This window comes from Equus caballus, chromosome 5 (genome assembly GCF_041296265.1).
Source record: "Equus caballus isolate H_3958 breed thoroughbred chromosome 5, TB-T2T, whole genome shotgun sequence".
Lineage (NCBI taxonomy): Eukaryota > Metazoa > Chordata > Mammalia > Perissodactyla > Equidae > Equus > Equus caballus.
Genome location: NC_091688.1, coordinates 70,582,766 through 70,597,192, shown reverse-complemented (window position 1 = coordinate 70,597,192; position 14,427 = coordinate 70,582,766). Strand labels below are relative to the sequence as shown.

The following is a 14,427-nucleotide window of genomic DNA, read 5'->3' as shown; positions in this document are numbered from 1 at the left end:
TTGTAGGTCTGATATGGTTATATAGTCATGCAGCCTTCGTGATACATTTGAATGAAAAGTACTCTGAATTGTAAAAATTGAATCAGGAATTGAAGACATGTTTTAAAATAATTTAACTTAACTCTCTGCAGATGGTCCCTCCTTAAAAGAAACAACAGGACCCAGCCGACAGATTTTACAAGGTATGACAAGGAATTTGTATAATTCTCAGTTTTATGAAACTGGTTTCATAGTTTTGATTTGTCTGAAGTTTTCCTTTAAGAAAAATAGATAGCATACCATTTATGTTTAAAATTTTAGCCTTCCTACTGATTTTTTTATATATACAGTTAAAATATTCAGAAACTATACTGCTTAAATATAAATAATACTCATGCCAGTGACTATAGTAGCACCATAGTAGTATGTTTGCCTTTGTAGGATTATTAAATAATTTTTCCAAGAATAATATTCAATATGTATTTATGTTGTGGAAAAATTTAGTGCTAAAAATGTAATAACATCCAAACCCAAAGAATGTACACAATACCAGGAGTGAACCCTAATGTAAACTATGGACTTTGGGTGATGATGATGTGTCAATGTAGTTTCATCAGTTGTAACGAAAACTACTCTGGTGAGGGATGTGGACAATGGGAGAGGCTATGCGTAAGTTGGGATGGGGGTATTTTGGAAATCTCTGTATCTTCACCTCAGTTTTACTATGAACCTAAAACTGCTCTCAAAAATAAAATTTATTATATATTTTTTTAATGTAGGCAAAGTGAGACCTCGGTCATATCCATAGACATCAAATGATGGTACCTAAAGAGGAGCTTACCTATCATGTAAAATGATACATTACAAAATTTTACAAGCCAGGAAAAACCCAGTCTTGTCTCTGAACTATCGTAGTTTCTTTTTTGAGATGTGAACCAGTCTTTGGCTCTGAATTAGCATGTAAACTTTGTTGGCAAGGTTTCCTAATTCCCAGCTCCACTTCTTCCTGCCTTTATTAACTTTTGACTTCAGTTTGACTTTCTCAGTAGCTTGTGATCCAATCTCTACAGCGCTTCTTTTTCTCTCTGTTTCTTGATATAGCTCTTGCTTTTTATTATTTCAATATGAATATGTTCCTCCACTCTGAGGAATTTATTTCAAGAGGCTTAAATGTGTCTTCCAGTCACTAGTTTTTCATTTGCAAAATATATTGAATTGTTTTAGAATGGCATTTGCTGAAATAGCGTGTAATCATGCGTATGTAATGCATCTATATTCAATGCTATAAATTAGTCTTGATAATGAGTTTATTTTTAGTTTTGGAAATCATCACAAGCTGAGGGAAGGGAGGTTAGATTTGCCTTCCTAATTATCTTTTATACAGACTGTTGCGAAAATCAGTTTATGTTTTCTGAGTATCCATCAATTTATGGTGGCTGAAACAGCCTAGTAGGAGATAGCTGAAGGATAGGGTTAACTGCCTGGCATTAAAATTTTGTCACATAGATACTCATGCATGGAAACTGAGTTAGCTGAATTTTTCAGTTATTTGCTGCATCTTCAATGTGACCCCTGGCTTTCTAGGTTCTTGGGCAGTTAGATTATGAGTATCCTATCAGGTCTTGTAAGGCTTTCAACTTTTATATAAATTAAACATGTCTGTTTAGATTTCTTTCTTTAGTGATTTTTCTTAAGAGTTCTCGAAAGTAAGAAGGGCTTAGATAATTAATGACATTTCCTAATAAAACCAGTTTTCAGGTCAGCAAATAAGATGCAGCCAGGGACTTTTCAATCAAAGAAAAGTGAAGAGCAAATGATTCTTTTCTTTTTCCTTTCAGTGTTTAGAGCTATTTTCATTTCTGATTCTATCAAAACACTGATTAAAGAATATAAAGGTTTGAAATCATGTCACTTAAGACTTTTGAATCTTAAGGACCCTCAATCTACTTCAATGTGCATTTTCCTCCAGTCTTATTTTTAAAACTTAATGTGATCCCAATACTTATAAATCTATTTATTTCTTTGCTACTTGTGATACCCTAGAGAAAAAAAATTTTTTTCTATGAGGAAGTTTCTGGCATAATATTATTTTTGTTATAGAAAAGAGACCCATGAGCGTTTTGAAGAATTGTTATAAAGGTCAATACTCTATACAAATGAAAAGTATATCAGTTACTGAGGAGTGAGTTGTATTTGCTATAATAATTGATGTAATACTCCACAGTACCACGTGAATTGAAGCATATTTTCCTAGAGCACATTAAGGTTCCATGGGACTCATTAATAGTCTGTTTTTAAATTATTAAAAGTCTTTTCAAGTTTCAGTAAATCTATGTTTGACACTTGAGAAATAAATGCTTTGCCTTTAATTTGTCCAGTGAATAATAAAAAAGGAAAATAAGTATTTCTAAAGTAGACACATGCTTTTTACACATTAGGTATTTCTTTTCAGATAGAATAATTGGTGCTATTGAAGAATGTTCTGTTTTTAGCAACATATGGTTGAAGTTTGTTCAGGAGACAGTTTTCTTGTACGTTAAATTTTACCTAGTAAGGATCTAAATGTTAAATGATTTATTGTCTTAGCTAAGTCTTTTTAGAAATAATGTATTTTCAATCTCCTTCTTGACATTTTTTGATGGTTTTCCAGTCAACTATCAATTATTAGATGTTAATATTTAATGAGTTCTGTCTCTGATCCCACTTGTGATCACTAACTAATATTCTGCACTCAATTCTGATGGAAGGGGTTTCCCCACATACCAGCAAACAATTCTCCGACACCAAGAGGTCAGAAGTCAGGAGGGTGGGACTGAAATTTCCAACCCTCTAATATCACGTGGTTGCTTCTCCTTAGGTGTGGTCCAGAGTCACCTCATTAACATTGACTAGAGATGCCTGTGTCATTCTCATCACTTAGGAAATTCCAAGTGTTTTAGGAACTCTGTGCCAGAAACAGGGACAAAGACCAAATATATATTTCTAATTATAAATCACAGTATCATGCTATATCTAGGTTGTTGGGTAGTAGAATATCAGTATCCTACCAGTTTGATATTTAATTATTAAAAGTCAAAAATATATTTTATAGGGGCCGGCTCCGTGGCCAAGTGGTTGAGTTTGCATGCTCTGCTTCGGCAGCCTGGGGTTTTGCTGGTTTGGATCCTGGGCGCGGACATGGCACTGCTTGTCGGGCCAGGTTGAGGTGGCGTCCCACATCCCACAACTGGAAAGACCCACAACTAAAATATACAAATATGTGCTGGGGGTATCTGGGGAGAAAAAGCAAAAAAATATATATATATCTCTATATGTCTGTATATATATATTATATCCACTTTAAAATATTCAAATCCCTACTTTCATATCAAGTTTGAGCTTACCATGTAATTTTAGTTAGCAAAATCTTCAGGATAATTGATAAATATATCAGAATTAGTAGAGTTATGGTCCATAGGAAATTCTAGTCTCAGGTAGTAATAATTTTAATTCCCAGCAGAGGGCTCTGTGTGTACATATATTTGTAGTTATAAACAAAGTTTTCTCGAACAATTCTTTCAGTCTGCCGTTTTCTTCTAACAGATTATTAATTAACATCTGGACTCTTTTAACCAGAGATGAATGTGTTCAAACACTTTTTAAAATCAGCTTATTTCTCTACTTCTTCATTTATATTATACCAAAATAGTAAGGATCGTTAGAGCAAGTATAATTTAGGACAGGTATTTTAACCCTGCCAATTTGAAAAGAGAAAGATTATTTCAATTCCCAAAGGTACTATTATTTTGTTACTAAGAATCTGCATGCCTTGTGATTTTCAAATTGGTAGTTTTTAATATATAAAATCAAGAATATAGTTTAAAAAATATTTCTATTTTCAGTTGATCAGAAGACATTATTTTGATTCTGATTATGCTTTATTTCTAGGTGTATTTTTACATATTCTCGCAGATACACTTGGGAGTATCGGTGTAATTGCCTCTGCCATCATGATGCAAAATTTTGGTCTAATGATAGCAGATCCAATTTGTTCAATTCTCATATCCATGCTTATAGTTATAAGGTAAGTGTTAGTATGTTACTTCCATGTATTAAAATGGGGCGTGATAAATGTGCTACTTAAATTACAGATCTAAAATACAACTTATTATTGTGTTGGTTTCCTTTTTCATCTTCCTATTTTTCCCTATTGCCATTTATTTCTTGTCTTGGTTTTGATACTTCTTTTTGGTCTGTAATTCAAATTACTAGTAATTTTCTTGAATCCATACTCTATTTGTGGAGTAGAACATTGGCAATGTAAAATGTATTAACTATAGTTAGAATCTTATTCCTTTGATGTCTACATCTTGCACTGTCACATACAAAACAATATTAAAGTCTCTTCTTCTAGAACTATTTAATTTATAAAGTCATTGCAGAAGTCTTTTAAAAACGCTTACTAAAGTCTGCCTATGTCTGTCTCCCTGGCTAGATTTTAAAATTCTTGAGGAAAAATCTATCTCCTATCTCTTTCTGCCTCTATTGCCTACCATAGTGTCAATGTGTATACAAAAGTGTGTGTGTCTAAGTTCTCAATAAATACCTGCTGAATTAGATTGTATAGTTATTATCTCTTAAATTTATCTCATGCTGAGATACATTTTTATTATTGGTTTAATTTTTATCAGAATAATGGAATAATATGTGCCTTTATTTCACAGTCTCACATTATTTAACTTAAAAATTAATTATACATATACATGTCTTGATTGGACTGTTTTTGTTTGATTTATCTGTATGATTTTACTGTCAGTAAAACTTTCTAATGATAATGAAGACCTCCTATAGGGCAGGCCATGATGAATTTTATAGCTTGTAGTTGAATAGAATAGACTTAATAAATTACGATGAAATTATAATCATATAAATTAGTCATAAATACAGATTTTTAAGTTTTTACCTAAAAAACAGGATATACATTTTAAACATGTAGATAATTTTTTAAATTTCTGTAAATTATTTGCACTAGGAAGCAACTCTGCTTTGTAAAAGTCTTTTATAAAGCTTGGAATACCTTTACTTCATCTTTGGATATCTTATAACACTTCCTTGAAAGTTTAGCGTACACATCACACATATTCTATGAAACATCTCCTGATAGATTTGGTGACTTCCACCTGTACCTCTTTATGTTAGTGTTCAGTGTTCATTTTATTTTGTTTTGTAATATAATTTTAGCTGCTTCTAATACTTCTTAGAGTAGGATCTTAATATTCACTTGTTTTTTTTAATCTCCACTGATGGTATCCTAATTCTGCTATAATTTATCACTTGGAAGAGCTTGGCCTCTCTTTCTCCCTCTAAACTCTTCTCCACACTGTGGTCAAAGTGATCTTTCTTTAATGGAGACTATGGTGCATGGAAACATTCTCTTGCCTTAAATTCTACAGTGGCTCTTTCTAACCTTCAGGATAAAGTCCGAACTTGTTAATTGGGCTTCATGATGGTACCCATATTTCTCTTCAGTCTTTCTCTCACCCCCTCTCAATTTCTGTTCTGCTCTCCACCCGCAATAAACTACGTTTAGTTTCCTGAAAATGTGTTATGAGCTCTCTGGATTCTGGGCTTTGATCATATTTCCTCTCTCCAAAATACTCTTAATTTAATGTTTTCTCCCTTCCCCCTGCCCCCGACAAATAGATACATCACAGCTACTCATCCTTCAGATCATATTTCAGTTTAAATGGCACTTCATTCAGGAAGCATGTCCTGATTCTCCCCTTCTCAGACTGGGTTATACCTATAGCATCTTTTACTATTCCTCTCATGGCATTTACTTACTACAGTCAGGGATATGTTCTGAGAGATACATCATTAGGTGATTTTGTTATTGTGCGAACATCATAGAGTGTACTTACACAAACCTTGATCGTATAACCTACTGTACACCTAGACTATAAGGTACTAATCTTATGGGACCGTTGTTGTATATGTTGTCTGTTGTTGACTGAAATGGCTTTATGTGGTGCATGACCGTATATTGAAATAGCCTATTTTCTCTCTTAAGCTCCATGAGGGAAAACTATATTTTTATTATTGTAACGTCAGCACCAGACCCCTCCAGGCAAAAAGTTGCTATATTTTGGGTTTGAATCAAAATAAATTCGTGTTTTTTCATCCTCAGAGTTACTTTCTCTAATCCCAAATAGGGAATTATTAAAGCTGGAGACACAGGCCTGGGCTAAGAGTTTGGGTTTTATTTCAGGTGCAGTGGGGAGCCAGAGAGGAGTGGAATTATTTGATTTGTGTTTTTAAAAATCATTTTGGCTGCTGTGTAGGTAATGGATTATAAGGGCGCAAGAATGCAAAAATACAGACCAGCTAGAAAACTATTGCAGAGAGGCCATGGCGGCTTGATCTAAGGTACTCATCCAAGAGGTGGAGAGACAGATAGAATGAGAAAATGCTTTGGGTGTAGAGCTAATAAGATTTGCTTGTGGATATGAATGTTTTGGTCAGGCTAGAGTGAAAGAAGGGAATCAAGGATAATTCCTAGAGCTTTTACATGAGAAACTGAGTGGATGAAGGTGTCATTACTGAAAGAACACTAGGAGAAGAGTAATGTTTGTTTGTTTTTGAAGAGCATTGCAGATCGAAACTTCTGTTTTAGTTGTTACTGAATTTGAGATCTCTTATTAGACATTTATATGGAGATCTCAAATAGGTGGTAGACGTGTTGATATGGAGTGGGAGCACTCAGCTGAATATAAGGGGTTGGTAATAGTACACACATAGATTTAAAGTCATGGAGCAGCGTTTATCTGGCATAAATGCCACAATTCCCACCCCTTCCATTTTCCTGGAAAACATCCTTCTTTTCTGCTGAGCCCAATTCAGCTTCAGGGTCCCTTTCAATATAGGGCTTCAAGTAGCCATAACTAATCACCTGCAGTTGGCTTTCAAGATGAAAACTACGTGTCATCCTTGTCTAAGTCCTACGGATTTATTTTAAAATTTTTTTCTTAGTAGTCTACGTAAATATAGTCTGAAATTTATATAATTTGATTCTTTTTCATTATTGTTAAGCTTTAACATTTTAATTATTTATTCTTTTCCTCTGTTCTGATAACAAAAGTAATACCTGTTGACTGTAAAAAACTCAAACATTCCTGAAATGTACAACTTATCTGTTAAAATGTTCTCATAATCCAACCTCTTGGAGATAAAGCAGAAAACTTTAACATAGCTTAAAATCATTTAATAAATGTTTTAGGGGGCTGGCCCCATGGCCAAGTAGTTAAGTTGGTGTGCTCTCTGCTTTGGTGGCTCGAGGTTCGCTAGTTTGGATCCTGGGTGTGGACCTACACACTGCTTGTCAAACCACGCTGTGGCGGCATCCCACATAGAACTAGAATGATTTACAACTAGGATATGCAACTATGTACTGGGGCTTTGGGAAGAAAAAAAAAGAGGAAGATTGGCAACAGATGTTAGCTCAGGGCCAATCTTCCTCACCAAAAAAACCCAAAAGCATGAAAAAAAATGTTTTAGTGCTCACTCTGTGCTAGGCAGTAAACAACATGGGCAAATACCCTACCCTCATGTAGCTTACTTTCTAATCTACTATCTAATCTACTAATAGGAGATAGGGTCAATAAAGCAATGAACATGCAAATAGATAACGGTGATAAATGCTATGAAGGGTAAGGGGATGTTATTTTAGGAAGGCTTGGAAAGTCCTCTGCATAACGTGACATTTGAACAGAGACCTTAATGATGAAGGAGAGGGGCATGGGACTATTTAGAGGAAGAGCATTCCTGGTACAGGGAAGTTCACGTAAACACGCTGAGACAGGAGCATGCCTGGCATGTGTAAGGAACAGCAAGAAGGGCAATGTAGCTGGAGTGCAGTGTACAGGACAGAGAGTGGTAAATATATGTATCTAAGAGTTCAGGGGAGAGTAGGGTGGAAGATATAAATTTGGGTGTCATTAGCTTATGTGTGGTATTTAAAGCCATGAGAAGATTGGCTGAGTTTACCCAGAGAATGAGTATCGATAGAGAGGGGAAGAGGTCTGAAGACTCAGCCCTGGGGAGGTGGGGCAGAGGAGGCAATTCCAGCAAAGGAGAGTAAAGTGGAGGGGCCAGTGAGATGGGAGGAAAGATGCAAGCATGCGTTGTTTTAGGAGCCATATAAAGAAAGTGGTTCAAAGAGGAAAGAGTAATCATAAATGCTGCTGGGACTGATAAGTGGTAACCTAGGCAAGATATGCAGAAGAGTGATGAGAATGAAAGCTTGATCAGAGTAGCTTTAAGAAAGAATGGGAGGGGAAGAAATGCAGATAGCAACTATAGTCAACTCCTTTTTAAGGCCTTTTGCGGTAAAGGGGAGCAGTGTGATTGCCTGGCAGCAGTGAGGGCCCACTTTGAGGTTTGTGGTCATGAATTTAAAGTGAAAACGAGCAGCACAGTTGTATTTCTTTTTGCTAGTCTTGTTCAGCTACTTGATAAAAAGTATGGAATAGACAGAGAATTGGATTTAACAGGTTTGGGGTTTTGTCAGGTGAATACTGACAGAATGAGAAAGGAGCAAGGCAGGGATTATAGGAGTGAGAAATTAAAATTTAGAGGTAATAATAGATGCTAAAAAAGAAAAAAAAAGTGATAGGGTCAGTGGATTGGAGTTCTGGAGAAGTGTTAGAGTGGTGGGATTAGGGAAAGAGATCCAGAAGTAGGAAGCGTTGTTCAGATTGTGAGATGCTTGAAATTGAGATCTTCAGGTCTAAGGTATGATCGTAGGGGTGTATCTAGGATAAGATCATCATATAGAGGCCTAGTGTTGGATGGATTGTCCACATGGATATTTAAATTAAGAGTAATGAAAAAAGGGGTCAGCCCAGTGGTGTAGTGGTTAAGTTTGCTCACTCCACTTCAGCAGTTCAGTGGCCCAGGGTTTGTGGGTTCAGATCCAGGGTGTGGACCTGTGTACCACTCATCAAGCCATGCTGTGGTGGCATCTCACATACAAAATAGAGGAAGATTGGTGCAGATGTTAGCTCAGCGACAATCTTCCTCAAGTAAAAAGCGGAATATTGGCAATAGATGTTAGCTCAGGGACAATCTTCCTCTCCAAAGGAAAAAAAAAAAAAGTAATGAAAAGAGTAGAGATGGAACGATAATAAGCCCTGTTGTTGAGCTCTTCAGTGACTGAAGGGGAGCTATCAAGAATTGTAACACTACGGGCTGGCCCGGTGGCGCAGCAGTTAAGTGTGCACGTTCTGCTTCAGCAGCCTGGGGTTCCCTGGTTCAGATACTGGGTGTGGACATGGCACTGCTTGGCATGCCATGCTGTGGTAGGCATCCCACATATAAAGGAGGGGAAGATGGGCATGGATGTTAGCTCAGGGCCAGTCTTCCTCAGCGAAAAGAGGAAGATTGGCAGCAGTTAGCTCAGGGCTAATCTTCCTCAAAGAAAAAGAAAAAGAATTGTAACACTGGTAATCAAGATCCTTAAATGTTCATACAATAATGAATTGTTTACAAGGAGATTACTCTGAGACATTTTTCAAAATGCTTGATTAGCCAAAGCTGATTTGAAGAAATAGATGAAAACTCTTACAGATGCAACAAAGTATAGTATAAAGAAATAATTTTTCTCACCCTCAATTTTTATATATATTTGCAGTTCACCAAGAGCAGGAAAAATAATAGGAATCTTTACATAGTCTTTGGATCTAAATGTTCCTCAATTGGAAACATGCCATGGAAATAGACATCTCTCCCTTCTAGGCTGCCCAGTATTACATTTTCAGTTTCATGGTGAAAGTAATTTCTTAGAAAAAGACAGTTTTTCTCTCAACATTTTCTAAGACAACTAAAGGGTGATAGAAATTTCTGGCAAAATTGGGTTGTATGAATTTTGTTTCCCAATGAAAAGCAGGAAATTGAGTATAACAGAGTGTTATTTTTATCTTTTGAAAATATTCTTCTTATAAAAGATTTCAGAATGATTTTGCTCTTTTTTTTCCCATTAGTGGTTGAATTAGAACGGAAAGTGGGTTTATAAGTTAGAGTGCAGAAATCCAAACAATTAGTTGTGGCTTTGAATCACATTGTGATTTAAAAGTAATGCTCTTTACGTAGATCTGTAGCTTGATTTTTGATTCACTTAAACAAAAGGAGTACCTGTGCATGATGGGAAAAAATACATAAACAGGATGCAGAAATAAGCTTTGTTACTGGTGTGGTACTTCTGAAGCCTTGCTGGATTTTTTTTTTTTAATCAGTTTTCTGCAACTCACCAGTTACTGTCTTGTGGTGCTTTGTATCTTCTTACCATAATCATCTGTAAATACAAATAAAAGCTTTTTAAACAAAAGAAATTGTCTTTTTTTTAGGTCCAAAAGTTTTTCAAGTAATGTATTTTTTCTTGTCATTTTGAAGAAAAAAATAGCCCAACTTTTAGAGGCAAACTGAGGTATAGGCTTTAAAAATGACAAGTAGTGGGCCTAAATAGAGGATGAAATGGAAAGAATATGCACTAATGAAAACAAAATTATAAACTTGAAATTCCAAATCGTAGATGATCATTGTTGTTCATGAATACAGGATTTAGACCAGATACTGATTTTGATGAATCTTATTGATTCCATGGTTAGATAGATAATTATTTGTGGCCTGTATTAATAAAAAGTAAGCTTATTTTTAAACATGTAAGAAGCTACCATGTCTTCACATAGTCATATAAGAAAGTATGGAGATTTCTTTTTTCAAAAATGGTTTTGGGTGTTGCCTGACAATTTCCTTTGTGGTTTGTCTTTCAAGTGGTTATAATTTATGAACTAAACTTCTGGGGACTGCCTAAGATTTTAACTTGTGTTTGTATATGTACCTGTATTGTAAAATTGAACATATAGGAACATTATCACATAATAATTATATTTTTTAATCATATATAAAACCATCATAGAGCATTTATAAATATTGATTAGTCTAACAGCCTTTTTCAACCAGCATTCTAGGAGAGAATGCCCTAAGGCATCCATTTGTATGTAATTATTAACTTCTCACCTGTGCATCTAGAAAAGTACTGCTTATGTTACTATCCTTGGGGGAATTGAGAAATAGTCACTCAAATCATTTTGTATGTTCAGGGGTTCAGATGACGAACCCTAGTTAAGAAAGTCTGGCAGACAAGCTTAGAAATATTAGAAGGCAGAGAGCAAGTGTGGTAATGTATTAGTGATCTTTGGCCAATAACTTGAGACCAGAGAAAGTATTTGTGGCTTAAAAATTGGAAAGAAGAGATTATTCTTTTATGTAAAATATGTGATTGTGTTTCTGTCCAACCCATGAGAATCAATGGAAAAACTATGCCAAATAGATAGTGTATTAAAGTTACAAATATAAAATTGATATACAAAATTAATACCCTTTATATATAAGCAAAATCCGTTTGAGTGGTATAATTAAAGAGAAGACACCTTTTCATTAGCAACAACAAAGACAATGTAGAGATAAAACGTGTGAGGAAAAATGTGGACACTTCTAAAAAACACAAAAGTAGACTTGAACAGAACCTTTTTTGTCAACTATGATGTTTTTGAAGAATCAACATGATAAACATGTTAGCTCTTGTGTTTATTTATAAATTTAAAGCCATTCTAATAAAAATACAAACAGCTTTTTTTCCAGAGGGGGCAGATAAAGTTGATTTTAAAGTTTATAAGGAAAAATAAACAAGCAGGAGGTATAGCCAATAAAACCCTGGAAAAGAAGATAAAAAATGCAAAGCCTTTTAAATTAAAATAGTGAGGTACCTGAAAAAGCAAACAGACTAATGCAGCAGATGAGAGAGTCTGGAAATAGATTTACGTGCAAATAGAAATTTAGTAAAGATAAAGGCAACATTTCAAATTAGTGGGGAGGAAAAGATGGACTTTCTAATAGCTGGATAACCATTTGGAGAAAGATAAATTTGGAATTGTAGCTCATTCTGTATACCCTGATAAATTCCAAATGGATTAGAGCTCCAAAAGTAAAACATGAAACCATGCTAGTACTAGGAGAAAGCATGTCTGAATTATTTTACATGAGAATATTAGAATAATATGGCTCAAAACCTAGAATCAGTAAGAGGAAAGATTGGTTAATTAAGTTACATAAAAAAGAACTTTGGTATAGAAAAAATAAAAGCACCATAAGGGAAGTGAAAGGCATAATAAACTGGGATAAATATTTGCCACTTAGATCATGAAGGGCTAATCTCCCTAGTATAGAGAGAAGTCCTAAAAATAAAAACTAAATTAAAAGGCCAGCAGCCTAATAGAAAAAAGGGGCAAAAGTTCCTTTGGTTCACAGGAAAATAAATACAAATGACTTTTAAACATATAAAAGTAGTTCAGTCTCACTCATCAGAAAGAATTGCAAACTAAAACTATATTGAGACACCACTTCTCACCTACCAGGCTGATAAATATCCAAAAGTTTGCATAATCTTTTGGCAAGTCTTTAGGTAAAATAGGCACTCTTTATACACTGCTGATAGAAATGAAAATGGTACTATCTCAATAGAGAGAGCTTTGATAATACATAGCCTAATTAAATGTGCATTTACCTTTGCTTAAATAATCCCACTTCTGGGAAAGTATCCTAAGGAAAAAGTGGCAAAAATATAAAAGAATATACTCATGAAGTCGTTCTTTGTGACTTTATTTGTTACAGCTAAAGATTAGAAAGAACACAGATGTTCATCAATAAGGGAGTTCTGTGCAGCCCCCCCAAAAAGGGAATAAAGGAGGGGTGACAGCAGCAAGACGGCAGAATAGGAAGCCCTAGACTCTCTTTCCTCCATGCAGACAGAGGTTTAACACAACAAACTGACAAAATACTTCTCTCAGAAATCCAGAAACTAGATAAAAGGTTCCTGTTCCCCAGTCTGGTGGGAAGCCAATCGCGTGGAGGCTTGGTAGAAAACTTGTGACACTCTCCACTTTTTCTCCTTAGAGCCACTCCTACCCTGACCCCCATACAGGGTGGAGTGTTTGTGAGGAACCCCCTACTCCCATCTTCTCCCTGGAGAGGGAAGGGAATTGAGCATAGCTCCAACTGACTTTTAGGGGGGCTGCTTGAGAGACTGATGTCTTTCTTGCTTGTATCCAAGTGCTGTCAGAAAGGGGTGCTAGGTTGGGCATCCCTGAGAACAACATTGACTGTGCATTAGAGTCTACAGTACCACACACAGACGCTAGGTGGAACCATAGCACCGTGATTTAACAGCTTCTGCAGTATCGCAGACAGACACCAGGAGGAGCTCATGAGTGGAAGCCAGCAAACCTTTTCAAATAGGAGGTTGCATGCACAAGCCCAGAGAGGACACGTACCCAGAAAAGACTTGAGAGGTTTTTAGGATCTCTAGCCAGGTTACGTAGAGAAAGCCTTCCTTGTATGAAACCAAACCACAAAGTCTCAAGAGTTGGCTGATTCCCTAGATGCAAAAAATCCCAACAACAAAAAATAAGACATACAAAGAAACTAGCCAACCGTGCACATACAAAGGACCAATTTAGACCTCCAGAAACCAAATGTAAAAAAAGGAGACATATGAGTTTCTAGATAAAAATTCAAAATTACTGTCATAAAGATGTGCAGTTGATTGAAAGAAAGCACAGATAGGCAACTAAATGAAATCGGGAAAATGATGCATGAACAAAATGAGAATACGAGAAAAGAGATAGAAACTATGAAGAAGAGCCAGAAATCCTGGAACTGCAGAATAACAGTAACTGAGTTGAAAAATTTCCTTGAGAGACTCAATAACAGATTTGTCTAGGCAGAAGGAAGAATCAGTGAACTTGAATACAGGACTTTCAAAATTACTGAGGCAGAGGAGCCCCCGCCCCCAAAAAGAATGAAGAAAAATTGAAGGAATCTGAGGTGTTTATAGACAAGCAGACATGTGCATTATGGGAGTCCCAGAAAGAGAGAAAGGGGCAGAGAACCTGTTTGAAGAAACAATGGCCAAAACTTTTCCAAATCTGAGAAGAGAAATAAATATACAAATTTCAGAAACTTAACTCCAATTAGTATAAATCTAAAGATTACTACACTGAGACACATCATAAACTGTAAAGTCACATGTAAAGTGAGAGTCTTGAAAGCAGCAAGAGAAAAGCAACTCGTTATATGCAATGAAAACCACAAAGAAAATATCTACAGAATATACATAAAGGGAAATAAATGAGAAGAGAATCAAAACATTTCACTGCAAAAGAATCAATGACACAGAAAGGAAGACAGTAAGAGAGGAAAAGAGGGAAAAGGGACAGAAAGCCACAAGACAGACAGAAAACAATGAACAAAATGGCAATAGTAAGTCCTTCCATACCAGTAATTACTTTAAATGTAAATGGATTAAGCACACCAATTAAAAGACATAGAGTGGCTGAATGGATTTAAAAAACCGAA

At 35.5% G+C, this 14,427-nt stretch overlaps 1 protein-coding gene across 1 annotated transcript in view; it reads left to right on the top strand.

Moving 5' to 3' along the window:
* SLC30A7 (solute carrier family 30 member 7) overlaps positions 1-14,427 on the top strand; it is a 74,429-nt gene that overhangs the window by 27,414 nt on the left and 32,588 nt on the right. The window contains exons 7-8 of the mRNA XM_001488337.7: positions 132-182; positions 3,907-4,042. Of these exons, the coding sequence (XP_001488387.1) occupies positions 132-182; positions 3,907-4,042 (187 nt within the window). The remainder of the gene's footprint in view (positions 1-131; positions 183-3,906; positions 4,043-14,427) is intronic.